The sequence below is a fragment of the Juglans microcarpa x Juglans regia genome, chromosome 2D (assembly GCF_004785595.1).
Source record: "Juglans microcarpa x Juglans regia isolate MS1-56 chromosome 2D, Jm3101_v1.0, whole genome shotgun sequence".
Taxonomy (NCBI): Eukaryota; Viridiplantae; Streptophyta; class Magnoliopsida; order Fagales; family Juglandaceae; genus Juglans; species Juglans microcarpa x Juglans regia.
The window spans coordinates 29048768-29067287 of NC_054596.1; the positions used below are offsets into that span (position 1 = coordinate 29048768).

The 18520-nt window shown below is 37.4% G+C and overlaps 1 protein-coding gene across 3 annotated transcripts; it reads left to right on the forward strand.

The window, feature by feature from the left end:
- The first annotated feature begins 951 nt into the window (after window positions 1-951).
- Window positions 952-11396, forward strand: LOC121250100 (peroxisome biogenesis protein 6). Of its 3 annotated transcripts, XM_041149036.1 has the most exons (18): window positions 952-1102; window positions 1195-1347; window positions 2034-2455; window positions 2981-3604; window positions 3698-3941; window positions 4162-4300; window positions 4647-4830; window positions 5919-6083; window positions 6548-6802; window positions 6962-7033; window positions 8689-8775; window positions 8909-9031; window positions 9152-9262; window positions 9354-9392; window positions 9504-9625; window positions 9901-10045; window positions 10415-10495; window positions 10963-11396. In XM_041149036.1, the coding sequence occupies exons 3-18, from the start codon at window positions 2171-2173 to the stop codon at window positions 11125-11127; spliced, it is 2841 nt and encodes a 946-aa protein (XP_041004970.1). In that variant the 5' UTR covers window positions 952-1102; window positions 1195-1347; window positions 2034-2170; the 3' UTR covers window positions 11128-11396. The 3 variants fall into 3 exon arrangements, with proteins under 3 accessions (XP_041004970.1, XP_041004972.1, XP_041004971.1); XM_041149038.1 differs by having other exon boundaries at window positions 977-1347; window positions 10929-11396; XM_041149037.1 differs by lacking the exons at window positions 952-1102; window positions 1195-1347 and adding an exon at window positions 1362-1437.
- The last annotated feature ends 7124 nt before the right edge of the window (window positions 11397-18520 follow it).

The window sequence follows — 18520 nt, forward strand, 5'->3', positions numbered from 1 at the left end:
TAACAACAACTTGGATTCACGAATTGCACCAAGCTGCAAGAACAAGATAAATGAATTATACATATTCACGAATTGCAAGGTGTGATCCTCTTTTTGGGATTCACAAATTGCACCCAAAATGCCCAAGTGCCTAGCACCGATTATTGATCTCCTAAACAAAATAATCCTCCTCTAGGGAATTTGCCAAAAGATGTAAATGCAAATATCAAGGGTCCTATTTATAAGGATTACAACTTGGAAACCTCTAATAGGTCCCTTGGAAAATAAATAACTAAAATAAAATAAACAATAAGCAAAAACATAGTTAGCATGGGCCAAGTTGACCCATGGCATACATGAGCCCATGGGTGGGCTAGGCTGGCCCATGACATGGGCCATGGGCATGGCTGACATTGCTGGCAAGGCTGTTGGCATGTGGCTGACATGGCCCAAGAATAGCCTAAGCACTGGCCTGGCTTGCATGGCTAGTGGATTGGCCATGGGCCACAAAGCATGAGGTCCTACCAAAATGTAATACTTTGACATTTTGTTCTTTTAATTGTAAGTGTAATTGATGTCATTTAGTGAAGAGGATATAATTGGAGAGAAAATGAGGGAATGTCATCGAAGTTCAACTATCAGATTCATCTTCCCTTTCTTTCAATCTCAATCTCTATCTCCTCTCTTCTTATTTATTCGTTGACTATTTTGAACACAATTAAGAGATAGGTATATTATAAAATTAAAATATTATTAGAATATAATTTTTTAATATAATTTTTATTTTAAATTTAAAAAAAATTAATTTTTTTTATAAATTAGAAAAAAATTATAATAATTTATTTAAAAATATTTATATTTAATTAACGTTTTAGAAAGAAATAAGATAAAATAAAATAAAACCAAATAGAATAACAAAGCTATTTCCAACATCTGTTTAGTTCGGTTGCCTTAGCTACATATATATATATATATTTTTTTCGACGTGGTACGCAGAAAAAATAAATAAATCATTACCAGACAAAAACTCCATCGATTTGCTCAATTGGATTCTCTCTCTCCCTCTCCCTCTCTCCCTCATATAGATTGTTAACAGTACCCACTCTACCTCCTAAATTCGCAGGTATTGATTACAGTACCCTCTCTTCCTCTTTGTTCATTTCATAGGTGAGAATCATATACTCACATAACCCTAATTTTTCTCCCCTGCCGCAGTCACTCACAACACCTATCCTCAGCCAGCATCAGCCGACTTCAGCCACACCGCTCACTGTCTTACTCTCCTTCGTAGTTAGCTTGCTCCGGTTCAAGTCTACCACCGACTCCACCCAGCGAGCTGCCAGCCAGCGTCCCCGACGCCACTCCGCGGTAAGGCGATTTCTTCTCTCGCGGTGTTCAGTTCAACCAGAAACTCGCTCTTTGCCTACTCAAACATTGAATTTCTCAAGGAGTAGCAAGGTGAGTAGCTCTCTGTTTGTAACTTTCTAATGTCGGTTATGGCTGTCTAATTTCGGGCCTATGCTTTTTTCTATCAATAAAGAAGAAGAAACAGAGTGCTATGATGATACAGAGTCAACACAGATTGTCTATAATCTGATTGGTTATCTTGAGCTAATTATTTGTTTTATGAGTTGGCTTAATTGACTTGACTCTTGAGCTAAATCAATTCTCGTTGTTACCTTATTGATTCATGTATTTTTTTTTTTATTTTACTGTATATAGTGGTGTCTAATGGCTATTAAACTTGTTTTCCTTTCAATCACTAGGCAGTAATGTATATTTTACCTTATTAATTCTTAAATTTTCTAGGTTTATTTTATGATTGATTTTTTTGTCTTTAAGTTGATAGATGATAAGTTGTTGCTTTTGTTTCATTAAATACGAACAATGTATATACATACATACATATATATATATATAACGGTAATTCTGAGAAGGTACGCCAGTACCACCTGTACCAAAATATTCTGTTCCCGAATTTAAAACTTTGATTGAGCTTCTTCTATGGCTGTTAGTTCTGTTATCTTCATCTATGTGGCCCTTTCTGCTTGCAGTTGGTATCTTCATCTTCGGTTAGTTTACACATGGCTTCCTCCCTTGTAAAAATCGGTGCAACTAAACTGGAGCTGAGCAGCTCCCATTAAAGTGGGGTTTGGGAAAAAGGTAGGGTTTTGAGTGGTTTTGGTTTGCAATGGTGGAGAGGAGGAAGCCTCTGGTGCTATCTTCCACCAAATTCCTTATTCATTCCGTATGTTCGTCACGACTCAGTGAAGGAGACCAAGTCTTGGTCACTGCTGACGACAAGCCGCTCAAGGATAACGAGTCTGGGGGCTTCTTGTTGCGGGCAGGGATTCTCAAATTCTCGAGGAACGATGAACACATTTTGGACCCCAAATTGGTTTCTCTCGACGACGCTGCTTTGGTCGGGCTCTCAACCTCTGCTCTTAAACGGCTGTCAATAACTTCGGGCTCGCTGGTAAGCAAATTTCTATCAGAGCCTTTGGTTGGTTGACCGGGCTAAAGAAGGAAATGAAATTAGTCGAAAGCTTGAACTTTTGAACTTGTTAAGTCTCAGTGCCAGAGCAACATATCATTTTATTTCTAATATGCTTAGTTGAGTGAAGAAGAAGTTGCATAGTTGAAGTATTTGGATCACTGTAAAAGACACTTTCCGAGAACAAAAAATAAAAATGAAATAAATTAAATATCATGATTGAAAATCTTGATTTTTCTTTTTATCAACGGATGTCTGTTGGTGAATAACAAATATTTTATTTTATATTAATTCGCTAGAGATATCTGGAAATGCAATTTCAATATTTTTAGTAATTGGAGCTTAGATTCATGTAATTTATATGATTTTGATGTTTGTATTGCTGAAAAGTTCTTATCGAGTTAGCGTGGTTTTCTACAATTTTTGAGAAACCATAGTTTTAAACTTTCAACACTCATGCAGAATCATTTGTTGAAATTATTATTGCTTTGATTTTGCATACACAAGTTGCTCATCAAGAATATCGAGACAAATGTGCAAAAAATTGCCCAGGCTGTTGTTTTGGATCCTCCAGGAATGCAAGTTTCACCTGGTTTTAGATTATCTACATACCGTACAATGCTTGTATTCCCTTCGGTTACTTTCTCTCAAAATGGTTGTCTGCCGCTGGACGATGAAGTTGCCTATCTGTCTCCACTTTTGGCATTCAATCTTGACTTGCACATATCATGCTTGAAATCTCTCATTTACGGAGGGCAAGAAACTTTAGCGTCGTACTTCCAAGCTAAAGTAGACGAGGATTTGTCTAGGGAGGCAATTGAGTGTTCTGTGATTAGTGTAGGGTTGAAGCCAGTGGATCAGTTTCCTAGATATGCTTCACACTTGAGGGCTTCTTTTGTGAAGATACCGGAATGTGGTATCCTTGAATCTCTCAAAGGAAGTTCATCTATTGAAGCTGAAGATCGTCAAGATATGATTGATTTGGCACTGCAGAACTACTTTGAAGTGGATAGATATCTGGCAAGAGGTGATGTTTTCAGAATTTACATAAATTGGAAATGTAATTCAATAACCTGCATTCCTTGCAACCAGAAGTCACAAAATAGTGGTGATAACTTTATCTACTTCAAGGTAAATTCCCTCTTACCAATTTATGGTTGCACATATGCTTGAGGAATGTCATAGTAGTGCCCGTTTCTTATATGATATAAATATTGGCCTCAGGTTGTGGCCATGGAACCATCAGAGGAACAACTTCTTCGAGTCAATAGCACCCAAACTGCCCTTGTGCTTGGGGGGAGTGTTCCTTCTGCTGTTCCCCCAGATTTGTTAATTGCTGGACCAAAAAGTTTTGCTCCTTTGCAAGGGGACACAGTGAAAGTTTTGGCCTCTGTTCTTACACCAGCTCTTTGCCCATCATCTCTGTCTTCTAAGTTCAGAGTTTCTGTTCTTTTATCTGGATTGGCAGGTGTCTTTTATGTTTCCTGATCTGCTGTCTTTGTTCACTGTATAAATATGGTTTTTTAGTTAACCTACATTTTTCTACTAAATATCATTTTTAAATAATAAAAAGGAGGAAAAGAAAAAGAAAAATAGCTTTGTAAGAAAAATGGTACGAAAAAGGGCATTGGTTTTGTTGGTGTTCTTGTGCTTGGTTCTGGTGGGTTCTAATCTGATAGCTGTTGCAGGATGTGGAAAGAGGACCGTGGTCAAATATGTTTCTCGTCGATTGGGCCTGCATGTGGTGGAATATAGCTGTCGAAGTCTAATGGCATCTGAGAGAAAAGCTTCGGTTGCTCTAGCCCAAGCTTTCAACACAGCCCAAAGGTGAGGCAATTGAGCATGATGAGTATGATATACCCAGGTTTTGTACTTATAATCTATCCCTATGTTGCTTGCTAAATAATTTTGGAAGGGAATATGCATAGATATAATTCCAACAGGTTGTTGTTCAAGAGTTTCTTTAATAATCATGCCAAGGGAGTAGCATTACATTTATAAAATAATGTCAAGCTTAGTTCAAGAAACGGTCCATAAACTCTTGATGAGGTGGCCTTCTTTGAAGTCCTTATTTGCATCACTTCTTACTTTTTATGCCACTTGGCCTCTGACCATTTTACTGAGTAATGGTTATTCCACTTCTTGCTTCTCATGAATTTGGCTTTTGTAACAGATACTTGCCCACAATTCTTCTTCTCCGCCATTTTGATGTTTTCCGAGATTTAGGCTCTCATGAGGGTTCACCAAATGATCAATTAGGTGTCACTTCAGAAGTTGCATCGGTTATTCGAAAGTACACCGAGCCAGTCAATGAGGATGACGGCACTAATTCTAAAGGAGAACCTAATGGTGGTTTTGTAAGATTCAACTATTGTGCGCTTTTCTTCTTCTTATTGGACCTTCTATCATATTTTGATATAATTTAATATTGTAATTTCATGAATGACTGTAAGCTAATTGATAGGAAGTTTCTTACATTTCTTTCAATCCTTTCCTTTCTTCCCACAGATGCTATTCCTTCCATCCCAAAATGGATTGGATGTATTGTTTTTTGCATTGTCCAATATTACTTGTAATTATGAATCCGCTTTTTTTTCTCTCAGATTTGAACCCACCTTTCTTAGCCCGACTAAATCTATTATAGAATGAGTATTGTGTTGATCAGTTTTTCATTAAAATGTGGGCCATTTATAAACACTTGTCCATTTTAGGATTGAAACGTAGCGTTTTCTTTTTTACTCAAAAGTTATAGGAAAAAAGAACAAAAGTAGGAGGATCAAAAGAAATGGTGTATGTATGGGGCAGAGAGAAGTTGGATAGAAGGCAGAAGCAAATGAACATCCAGGAAAAGAATCTCTCTCTTGTTACGGTTGGCATTTCTTTTTGGGATAAGTGAGTGAGTGGCTCCAAGGGGAAGGGAGAGAGTCAAGCTACTGGTTCCATTTCAAGAGGCATTGCCCCTGGGTGAAGTTACTATTGTTTTAGGATATTGCTTATGGATTTTTCCTCTGAAAAAGGCATGCAGTGCAAGTGATAATTTTTATATCATGCCTCTTAGATGCCACACTACTGGTTTAGAACTTCCAAAAATGCCCCATATACCAGAGAGCGGTTTCTTTTATTTTTTATTTTTATTTATTTTTATATAGGTAACCATAGAGGGTTTTTTAAACAAGTAATAAAGAAAAGACTTCACTAAAAGGCGCAATCCAAGTACACAGGATGTGTATAACAGAGACACCTTTTTCTAGAATACTAGAGATGGTTTGACTGGACCTCAGGGGGGATCCAAGTGTTTCTTTCCCCTTCCTGTGTATCAATGGAATCCAAGCTGGGAATGGAAATAACTATCTATGGAAATTTTTTTGCTGCGTATATTAAGAAGATGACTTTTTGTGCACTATGGTTTGTCAAGGGTGTTTACTCTGATACTGTGCTGATGCAGCATATGAAGGTGTTGCTAGTTGCAGCTGCTGACAGTTCTGAAGGTCTACCATCAACTATAAGGCGTTGCTTCAGTCACGAAATAAGTATGGGTCCTTTGACGGAGGAACAAAGGGTTGAAATGCTGTCCCAGTCGCTGCAAAGCATTTCCAAGCTCCTGCCAGATGTAAGTGAACACTGTTTTCTTACATCTTTATGTAGCTTACTAGAGTAATGCTACATTTAATGCTTCAATGGAGGTTGTTAAAAGAAATATTTTTACGGCTTCCTTGTATGGGGCAAATGTGTACCCAGCATTTTGGTACAATGGAATCAGTAAAACGTGACATCTATTTCGTTGTCCATATCATCTTTCTAGAATATTTCTTTGGGTATGCCCAAGCATTGTTTTTGGATGAAAGATTATCTAATTGAATAAGTAGTGGAAGATGCATATGGAGCCTATGAATCAAAGGATTTATCCCTTCATGTGTGTTGTGATTGGTGTTTCATCATTTGCAGCCATCAAGGGTCACAAAACTTCTTGTACATCACTTTCTATGAATATATTATATTACACAACCGATTCTTTTTTATTTTCTTTTGATCATGACTGTTAACTTTGATGGGTTAGAATATTGCCTGTTGCAGGCTGGCTCAGAGGATTTTATCAAGGAAATTGCTGGGCAGACATCTGGTTTCATGCCCAGGGATATGCACGCTTTAATTGCTGATGCTGGTGTAAACTTAATTCCCAGGGTCAATGTTCCACATCAAAAGGTTGAGCCCAAGGAAGTTGATGGTAACCCATCTGAAGTTGTGCCCCAAGATTTGGGTAAAGAAGACCTGACTAAAGCATTAGAACGATCAAAGAAAAGGAATGCATCAGCATTGGGCACTCCAAAGGTTAACTAAGCCACTAAATTAGATTCATTGCTGCTCTTAGTTCATCATTCATAATAAGAAGTTTGTATTTTAGTTTTCGGTCTATTGTGGGGAAATTACTCTCGGGGAAATTTGCTTCTGATCTGGGATTTTTTTTGCTATCCCTTCATTTTACCATAGGTTCCCAATGTGAAGTGGGAAGATGTCGGTGGGCTAGAGGATGTGAAGAAATCAATATTGGATACTGTTCAGGTGGGTTTCACGTGACCTGTAAAGACTACTGGTTTTTTATTGGAATATTAGAATTCTTATCATAAGTTCACCCCCAACCTTCCCCCCACGCCCCAAAAAAAAAAAAAAGAATAGAGGGGTGGGTGGAGGGAGAGATAGTGATAATGCAACTACTGGAGCTTCTGGTTTGATTGCCTATTCAACAATGTATAAATCAGAATATCCTTTTTTTTTTTCATTGAGGCAAACTTTACATTTTTTTGTACATACTCTAACAGCATATTTGAAACTGGTATATTGCATCACGTTTGCTTGTTGGAAACATTAACCAACCAGAGTGCAGGACCTCAAAAAGTTGAACACAGTCTTTAACACCCTTTTCTAGGTTGGTCCTTTTCATCTCATTGTCCTGAAAGAGAGAATTGTATCTTTGGGCTTGTGAATTGTCAGGGCCAGTCTACTCACACAAGCTTTTGAACTTAGTGGTTCTTCAACAATATCGTGAAATTTGAAGAGTTGCTCTCTCAATTAGGATACTAAGTGTTGTTTATACTTACGTGAAAAAGGTTACTTGGTAAAATCCTTAATGTAAAGTTGCTCCCTTGATTAGGTTACTAAGTGGTGTTTATACTTCAGTGAAAGTGGTTACTTGGTATTAGAAATCGTCAATGAAGAGTTGCTCCCTCAATTAGGTTACCAAGTGTTGTTTATACTTCTGTGAAAAAGGTTACTTGGTATTACAAATCTTCAATACTGACCCTTATGGCTAAGTGGTACCTCTCTCCCTTCATTAAGGCAGAGATCTTGGGTTCTGCTCGTGGAAGGGCAGGGATTTTGGAGTGGGAAGGCCCACCTTTTGTAGCCTACCACACCATTTGGTTAAAGTAAATTAATACAGGTTTTTTTCTTACTTATAAAAAAAAAAAAAAAAAAAGTAATACAGGTTATTGAATGGATAATTAAAAAAATTAATGAGTGCTGGCTCAAATGGAACTTCCTGCACCCATAAACCCCTAAGGTCATGGGTTCAAGATCCATTGGGCATGTGTATAATTCACTGAAAAGGAGAAAAGGAGAACATTTGATCAAAAGAGGATTATGGGTTATTGACTGTCACATTGCTCAGAAATGTCCTTAGTGGTAGATTTAATCTGAAAGATGACAAGATATTAAGGAGGTTTAAACCCCTAGGGGTTGGCTCAAGTGGTAAGAGCCTTGGTCTTGGTGGTATGCTCCCTTCTGGTATAAGGTTCGAACCCTTGGGTGCAAACAATTTATAGGGGCCATTGGACTGGGGGAACTTTCCCTTGAATTTACCTGAGGTGCACTTGCAAGAAACTCTGTGCCGAAAGCCTATGCACCTCCGAGATTAGTAGGGACTTTGTTCCGGACACTTGATGCCAATAAAAAGAAATATTAAGGAGGTTTGGAGAGTCATGCATCTGTGAACGTGTCAGTATGTACTTATACTCCACCCAGTCAAATGCTTTCTTCTGGTTTATGCTAGGTTTCACCATAGAAATGACTAGATGACATGATGCTGTTGGTCTCCATATATCTTGCTCATTTCATAAGACATAATATGAAATTTATGAAGTAGGCTTCAACGTCCACTTCTAGCTTGCACAGTAATTAGTTCTGATTATTATGATCATTCTTATTTGTCATATATGCAGTTACCTCTGCTGCACAAGGATTTATTCTCATCTGGGTTGCGTAAGCGATCTGGTGTTCTTCTGTATGGTCCTCCTGGAACAGGGAAAGTACGTTCTGGCATGTCTTTGTTACTAGTGACTTTTCAACTTACCTTCTCTCTCCCTCTCTGCTTTTTTTTTTTTTTTTCTTAATTCAAGAACCTGTTTGATAACTTTTTTTATTTTTTGTTTCAAACTTCAGACTTTGTTGGCGAAAGCTGTTGCAACTGAGTGTTCCCTAAACTTTCTCAGTGTAAAAGGGCCTGAGCTGATCAACATGTATATTGGAGAATCCGAGAAAAATGTTCGAGACATTTTCCAGAAGGTAAGTTTTTCTTGTTTTGATCGATATTTGTCACGTGTTCTTTATTTTCCCCAAATATGGCATAATCTTATGACCATTTTCTGCAACTCACTATTTATGATACTGGACATTGCTTTTCAGGCAAGATCAGCACGCCCATGTGTTATCTTCTTTGACGAGCTTGATTCTCTTGCTCCAGCTCGAGGGGCCTCTGGAGATTCTGGGGGTGTAATGGACAGAGTGGTTTCTCAGGTGAAAATGAATATTTGCTATAAACTTTTGCAGATTGTTTGTCTTGTTCCCTTTAGAAATACTTGAACCGGAAACTTTATCTTGTCACTAGATGCTTGCAGAGATCGATGGCCTAAATGATTCATCACAGGTAATTTATAGTACTTTTCTTTCACATTTTTCCTGTAACTACTGTTTTTTTTTCTTCTTTAACTTTAATCCTAAAGGGAGGACTATCTTTTTCAATCTTTCTGGCTTCTAGGACCTGTTTATAATAGGGGCAAGCAACAGACCAGATCTAATTGACCCAGCACTTCTACGGCCTGGCAGATTTGATAAGCTGCTATATGTGGGAGTTAATTCTGATGCATCTTATCGGGAGCGGTTAGTCTCTCTCTCTCTCTCTCTCTCTCTCTCTCTCTCTCTGTCTCTCTCTGTGACACGCACGCACGCGCACACACACACACACAAATGTAAATCTTTTAGGATAACTATTTTGGTTTAAATGGACCTCCTCTGCAAGAAGGGATACAAATACGTTAGTCAACCTGTGATTTAAGATCCATCAAATGTGTATAACTTGTCAATCAAAACAAACAAATTGTGTATGATTATTAATGTGATGTGCTTTTATTTGCATCCTGATTTTCACTTTTCAGGGTCCTCAAAGCACTTACACGAAAGTTTAAATTGCATCAAGATGTATCACTTTACTCGATAGCAAAGAAATGCCCCCCAAACTTCACGGGAGCAGACATGTATGCTTTATGTGCAGATGCTTGGTTTCATGCTGCAAAACGCAAGGTGAGGCCAGTGTACATTATATCCGGATTTATTTTTTGTCAAGAGTCAGCACTACAGAATATACATCACATATATATATATATATATATATATATACGTAATACATCACACACACACATATATATATACCCCTATATATGTAGATATACTTGTACAATATAACCTTGGTTCTGACTAAATATGTCTAACTTTAATAATTAGAAATAGTAGAAGGTTATTTTGCTGATGGGTATTTTGTTGGATTTTATCTTATGGCCTGTTTTAGTTGGTGCAATCATTTGCACAATTGTACACCTAATTGTTACTGTCATGATTCTTGGTTTGTTCACTAACGAGACGAGGTACTTAGACTGGTCTACTTTCTTGTAGGTTTTGGGTGTTGATTCAGATTCTTCTCACACTGATGATCAAGCAGACTCTGTTGTTGTCGAATACAATGATTTTGTGAAGGTATGACAGTTATTTTTCATCCAAGTGAGTTTTTGTTCCTTTCAAATTAGCCATAATAGAGAAGAATAGTACTAAGGAATAGAGTTCTGGGCCATGAAAGTATGTCATTGTTTTGGAATATGTTGAAATTATTCTATCGATTGATATGATGATGAATAATTGACAAATGAGAATACCAGAAAACCACATTGAATGTTTATAACTATTATTTCCTATCAAATCGTATCTGTGGTTTGCTGAAATATTTAATAGTTCAATATTTTAGACTGATCGACAAATTATACGTAAAGTACACTTCTCAAAGAAAGTCATGCGTTTCATGAGACTGTTTCAAGATAATAATTAGTCAAATTTTTCAGTCTAACCCATAAAAAATAGTTGAAAAGCCAGTATCTGGAGTTTAATGTGCGAATGCTTTGCCATAACTTATCAGGTCTTAGAAGTGCTTTCTCCTTCCATCTCCACAGCTGAGCTTAAGAGATACGAGTTGCTACGGTCTCAGTTTGAAGGAGCCTCGAAATGAATTCCCGGTAAAGCAATGTAAGCGGTCTGTATTGCACAGATATGAGCACAGTGCAAGGGCCTACCTCAATCTTCTCTTCATATATGTTTTTGTTTTTGCAATAATTTGAATCTGCCTTTATTCTTATACGACGAAGGGCATCAACAAACCAGTGATCGCATCTTGTTGTACTGGTATATCATGGATGACATCTTGTTGCATCATAGACATCCAGTTGTGTTGCACAAAATGCTGTCATTATTTTAGAAACCAGTGATCGCATCGTTGTCACATAGAAATCTCAATATGATTTATTTTATGCATGTGCTGACATTTGGTTTCAAGACTCCAGTGATGGGGTTAAAAGATTAGACAATAAAATAATTTTCATTTTTCTTTTAACTTTTTTTATTCCAAAATACTGTATAAAAATCAACTTCGTTGGAATTGATGTGGCATCATTGTAGACTTTTGGGTCTCAGTTGGAGATGAAGAGACTCAGTTGTAGCTGCAGGTAGGGGTGGTGTCCCGCCGCCACCCTACATCCACTGCCCCGGCCCCACTTGGGCGGTGTGGGCAACCTCACCCGCACCATGTAGGGGCAAGTGGCCCCACCCTTGGAAAAATACAGCGGGGTCAGGGGGTGGTCTGGGCCTTGGCTCGCCCCCTCTGCACCTTGTTGGCCTGGGCTTAAGCCCAACTCATATAATATAAATATATATATGTATGTATGTATGTATGTATGTATGTATGAATGAATAATAAATTCATTACCAAACGACGCCGATTTGGTAACATTTTTTTTTTTTTTATAACGACGTCATTTTGTGGGTAAAATTAAACCTAACTCACCCCCTCTCCTCGACAAAAGCGTATCTTTCCCCTCTCTCTCTCTCTCTGTCTTGTCTTCCTCCCACAGTTGTCATTGTGATGTAGCCTGAGTCCTCTTCTTCTCATCTTCCTCGACCACTCATCTTCTTCTTAGACCCTTTCTCCCTTAGTCCCTCTCACACTCGTGGGTTTTTCTTTTCTTTTTTCTTGTCTCTTTTTTTTTTTTTTTTTTGTGTACAGTATTGTGGATTTGATTTGTATTTTTTTCATTGTTGTGATTTTGTATTTTGTTTTAATTTGTCTTTTCTTTGATTTTTTTTTTTTTCGGTTTTTTCCGACTGTGACAACCGTGGGTGGGCAGTGGACGATGGTCGAACGAAAGAGGGGTCCTCCCTGACACATGGAGGGGGCCTGCTTCTGGAATGCGGTGGCAGATTCTGGTGGGCAAACACTCCCCCCCCCCCCCCCCTCCCTATGCGAGGGTGAGGTGTGGAAAGAAGGCAACCTCACCTTGTAGGATGTGGGTAGCACCCCTAGTTGTAGATCCTTTCGTTAGAGTTGATTTTTTTTTTTTCAACTGTGACAACTGTGGGTGGGTAGTGGATTAGGGTTGGACAGAAGAGGGATTCTCCCCAGCACATGGAGGGAGCCCACCTCTAGGATGCGGTGGCAGATTCTGGTGGGCAAACCCCCCTCCCCCCCAACCCCAAAAAAAAGCAAATGCGAGGACAGGGTGTGGGTAGCACCCCTAGCTGCGAGTCCCTTCATTAGAGTTGATGTGGCATTATTGATTATTGTAGACTTTTGGGCTCTAGCCATATGAGAAGACGAATAATAGAGAAGCAAAGGTAGAGAAAGATGAAAGGGGAGAAGATAGAAAAGAGAAAATCAAGGAGGGGTGTGAGATTGTTAGGCTTTTTTTAGTCTATTTTTATAGAATTTATAACGGTGTCGTTTTTAAAAGATGAGTTTTTTTTAATATATGTGTGTGTATTAATATATAAGCGGGCAGGTTGGTATGCCACTTGCACACCCACCATGTGTTAAAAATTCTCTGAATTGTACCTCTCCCACGGCGGGCAAGTTGCTTGTTCATTCCCTAATAGAACGGAGGAATGTGGCGAGCATGGTGGTTACAAATGACTTGCTGCCCACTCCTAACTTGCAAAGAAAAAAAAATAATATAACTTGAATTTTTAAAATAAAAATTATATTCAAAAATTATATTCAAACAATATTTTAATTTTATAAATTTTTATTTAACTTTTTCTTTTCTTTTCTTAAATTCAATAAAATATTTTAACTCAAACTATTTCACTACAATTTATAAATATTCTAAATGACCAACGAGCCCTTAGGCCTTGTTTAGTTACATAGATAAGATGAGACGAGATAGAAATATGTGAATAGTAATGAAATGGTTTGAGTTAAAATGTTTTATGGGATTTTGGAAAATGAGAGAAAAAGTTGAATAAAAATATTATAAAATTAAAATATTGTTAGAATATAATTTTTGTTTTGAGATTTGAGAAAATTGAATTATTTTTTGTATTTTTTTAGAAGTTTGAGGAAGTTGTAATGATTAGGTCATGCAACACCCTACTCCCAACAATTAAGACAGACATTTTTTTTAGAAAATCAAGAGAGCCGGAGTGCTACTACTGAACTTGACTTAAAAATATATTTGTTTTTTTTTTTTCTAAAGGAAGCGCCAAGTATAAAAAAATCTTTATAATAAATAAACTCGTTTTGTATTAAAATACTGAAATCATAATGAGTGTCCGAAAGCATTTATTAAGATTTTTCAAAGTTCGTGCCATAAAAATCATAACTTACAATCTCTGTATATGATCTAGGCCACTGTCACACCTAGATCATTTTCAAAAGCTCCAAAACACGAAAGTATAAATTCATATGTTTCAACTTAATGCATAAATTCCTCCACAAGGTCATCATTATGATAAATCCAATAAACATAAACCTACGCTTCTACAATCTCTAGTATCACCGACATAATGAACAATTAATACATAAATCCCCATAAGCCAAAACAAACCAAAATCCAAATAAATAAAAATCCTCTATTAATCACTGGTACTCTTAGGTGAACTTCCCATCCTCAGCTAGTCTTGTTCACAATCTCTATTCATGATCCCTAGCTGAACCATCAACATCATATAAAAATATTATGAAGATAAGAGGTGATTTATCAACAATTCAGTAAATAGAAAATATATACTAGTATGTAAATATGAACTTTTTTAGAGAGTTTAGAATGTAGTAACAAATCATTTTAGTTTCAATAGGCAGATCTCAAAACGTGTTATCAAAAAATCAAAGTGACATTTCAAACTGTTCATATTAAAAAACCCTTTGGCACAGCATGACTGAATATCATCATCTTATCATATCGTATCGTATTGTATCGTATCATATCATATCATTATATCATATCAGAAACCATGTTTAACCCCCGTGGTAGGGTTGTACTATCCTCAATAGCCAAATAGACGGTATCAGAATGTGAATTTTTCTCTTATTCATTCTCGAAGCCCACGGAAGCCCACACAAGAAAGACCCTTATTCATTCTAATACTAAGGTTGCACTGGCGGTGCCGATTCTTTACTTGGTGATAGGGCTGAGCACCGCCTGTTTCGGAGTCGGAGGGCCCAACCTCCGACTCCGACTCCGACTTTGTCGGAGGTCGAATCCGACCTCCGACTCCGACTCCGAGATATGCAAAATCCGCTCCGACTCCGACTCCGACTTGTCGGAGCGGAGTCGGAGCGGAGTCGGATTTTTTGATTTTTTTTTTTTAATCTTTTTTAACTTCATATTTGACCTACTTTTAAAAAAAAATTGTGGACTTTTAAATTTCAATTTTCTCAACATTACAATCTAAACTAATTAAATTTTTGATTATAACAAAAAATACAACTAAATAAAATAAGTAATATACTAACATGCATTCAAAAAGTAAAAAAAAAAAAAAAAAAATCCTATTTTTACATATACTCTCATCATCCATATCCTGATATCCACATCCAACTAAATACTAATCACTACAATAAACATTCACATATCACACCTACCATCCATCATCCATAAAAATTAAAAAGAAAGTTCTATTTTGACATGTACTCTCATCATGATATCATCCATATCATGATATCCACATCATTCTAACAACAAAAAAAATCCAAAATATTCTAAGAGCCAACCAAAATAAATGTTCCCAAGAACATTTAAATATTTAATTACAAACTTTCAAATGCACCAAAATAGAATAAATTACAAACTTCTAAATTACAATATTCTAAATGCCCAACAAATGAACCAAAATATATTAAATGTTAGAAACTTCCATATGTTCCAACTTCCAACTTTCAAGTTGTGCCTGAAAAGGAAAAAAAAAGAATATTAGTAAGGAAAACAACCCAACTTTAATATCATATGAAAAAAAAATTTAAACAAATATAAAAAACATGTATATTACATCTTATTAGGAAGATGCAAAATCTTATATAGTTGTAATATTCTCAAAAAACCTATTAGGAGGAATGGATCCATTTAGCTTTTTTGAACTAAGGTCTCGGAAACTTAAATAAATATGAACTTATGGTATAAACAAAGTAGAAGTAAATAGCAGAGTTATCCTTGAAAAGTAAACAGAATTCAGCATGAAGTATTTAGTATTTTGGATAGTAACTCAAACCTCAAATGCTCAATATGTCAAATTGTCAATCATCTTCACGAAGTAAGTTGGCCATACCAGTGATTAATTCTACATTAAGATGTTAAAGTATAGGAGGTTAGTATCAGAAAATGGCAAAATCAACATATATAACAACTTAAAAAAATCTCTAAATACATTACCTGAGTCTAACTTATAACTCTACACATCATCAATGGCATCCGTATAATTTTGACTCAAGCATATAGGAGTTGACTTCAACCAGTTTTGTGTGCACACAAGAGCTTCGACAGTTCTAGGAGCCAAAGAACTCCTAAATGGATCCAGGACACGGCCTCCTGTGCTAAATGCCGACTCAGATGCAACGGTGGTGATCGGAATGGCCAAGATATCTCTTGCCATTAGAGCAAGAACTGGATATTTGCTTGAGTTGACTTTCCACCATACCAAAATTTCAAAATTTCCCATAGGAACCTCAACATCCTCCAACAAATACCGCTCTAGTTCAGACTTACAATCCATCAAGGATGCTGATTTTCGATCTTTATGGAATCCCAACAAAAAGTCCATGGGATCATCATCATTACAGGCACTACTACTACTACTCCCCATTGATGCACTAGCCTCACCACTCCGACTCCGAGTTGACTTAGACCCAGTTACGCAACCACCACAAAATCCTACATATTGTTCATACAAATATTCCATATCCCTCTTGAGGAGTCCAACAAATTCCTCACCCCTCTCATCGCCCAATGTTTTGTTGAACCAATATGCTTGAGCAACCAATTTGTACTGTGGATCAAGAATGGCAGCAACAAACAACAATCGATTTATTTTTTCTAGATCACCCCAATATTTATTATACTTTGTCTTCATTCTCAAAGCCATTGAACTCAAGCGTCGATTACTATTGTTACAAAAAGTATTCAAGTTTTTATGAATATTAATGAGCTCTTGGACATACAAATTTGATGTGACATATAGTGTACCAGAAATACGCAGGGTGACATTATAAAATACATGAAGAAACTTTGAAAAGTTTCTTATGGTCTCCCAATCATCAGCCCCAGGAGCTCCTAGACCCTTTTTCCCATGCCCATCCTCAAACAAATAAACTCGTGAGTAAGGATCCTCATCAAGCAAAAGTTGGAAGGCTTTTTGATACTTCTCAGCCACGTCCAACATAAGAAAAGTCGAGTTCCATCTAGTAGGCACGTCAAGACACAAGAAACTAGAACATGACACTTTTGACCTATCAACACAAGACTTGAAAGTGACAAGTCTTTGGGGAGAAGACTTCACATACTTAATCAAATTTCTGACTCTTATGATCGAGTCATCAACATCTTTCAAACCTTCACTCACAACAAGGTTTAAGATGTGTGCTGTACACCTCATGTGAATAAACTCGTGAGCTGCAACACAATCCTCACTTCCTATTTCCCTTGTTCTCAACCAATCAATAGCAGAGTCGTTAGAGGTAGCATTGTCCACGGTAATTGTAAGGATTTTGTCAATGCCCCAATCAAGCATACACTCCTCCAACTCCCTCCCAATCGTTGCCCCCTTGTGGTCGCTAATCCGAACAAATGAAATGATTCGCTTCTGCAAGTTCCAATCACTATCAATAAAGTGAGCGGTCACACACATGTAATTAATATTTTGGATAGAAGTCCAAGTGTCGGTGGTCAAGCACACTCTTTGTTTGGTGGTCATAAACATTTTCTTCAAGCTATCCTTCTCTTTCAAGAATAGCCTCATACAATCACGCATTACGGTAAATCGAGAAGGAATTGAAAACCTAGGATCAAGGGATTTAGTGTATTCCCGAAACCCTTGGCCCTCAACAACCCTAAAGGGTAACTCATCCACTATCACCATCCTAGCAAGAGCTGCCCGGATTTTTTTCTCATTGTACTTGGTCATTCCTAAGCTCTTCTCCCCTTGGCCTTCAATTCTTGCTTCTGGGACCAAGAATGTTTGAGTCTTGTCCAACTTACTCTTACGGTTTTTGGGGCAAAGTTGGATGTGTGTTTTCATGGCCGAAGTGCCTTGCCGTTTGGGATGGCATTTCCATTGCCTCCCACAATGGTTACAAGTAGCTATAGGCTCTTCGGGATCACAATCGGGCACTCTTGTGAAGTGGACCCATACCAAAGACCTGTTCTTAGGAACTCTACTACCAGGTGGAGGGCGAGGATTAGAACAGAAGGCACTAGGAGTGCCTACCGAAGATTCTATTGGTCCGCTAGACTCTTCAACTATGGGACATGGAGCATCAATAGACTGTTCTGGGATGCCAGGGGAAGATGCAGCTGTGGATGTAGGAGTGTTTGTGCCTTCTATATTCATGATTTAAGAACTAAAACACAACAAACAAAAAAAATCATACGATTAAGACAATCACTAAAACAGCCAAACACAGCCTTAAAAGCATAATACAAACTCATTAACTCAACTAGTGGATGTTTTACAATCACTAAAACATAAATATATTTGAGAAAATATATACCATCTTAAACAGAAAAATAGAAAAAAAAAAATCAGACCCAACATTCAACAATATAAACGAAAACACCACTAAAACAACATCAAAAATTACATATTTTTGGCCCTTTTGGGTAACAGATTCCCCAATCAACAATCAACAAAATAAACCCAAACTTGATGACTGATGAGTGTTGTGTTTGCATGAATGCCAAAAATTATGGAGATCATTTTGTTATGAATTAAACTATAATGCCAAATTTAGAAATAAACATAGAAAAAATCAATGATCAAAATAAACATAGAAAAAATCAATGATCAAAATAAACATAGAAAAAATCAATGATCAATCTACCGAGAGCCGAGAGGAGCTGAGCGAGAGGGGGGCTGTGCAAGAGAGGGGCTCTGCAAGAGGGCTGCGCCGCCGCGAGGGAGGAGCTCCGCGAGAGGGCTGCGTGAGGGAGGGGCTCCGCGAGAGGGTTCTGGGTTGCGCCTGCGCGAGGGAGG

Coding starts and splice junctions, on each gene's coding strand:
- LOC121250100 (XM_041149036.1), top strand. CDS start 2,171: ATGGTGGAGAGGAGGAAGCCTCTGGTGCTATCTTCCACCAAATTCCTT. Junction 9,032..9,151: donor TTCGAGACATTTTCCAGAAG/GTAAGTTTTTCT, acceptor ATTGCTTTTCAG/GCAAGATCAGCACGCCCATG. Junction 9,263..9,353: donor TGGACAGAGTGGTTTCTCAG/GTGAAAATGAAT, acceptor TCTTGTCACTAG/ATGCTTGCAGAGATCGATGG.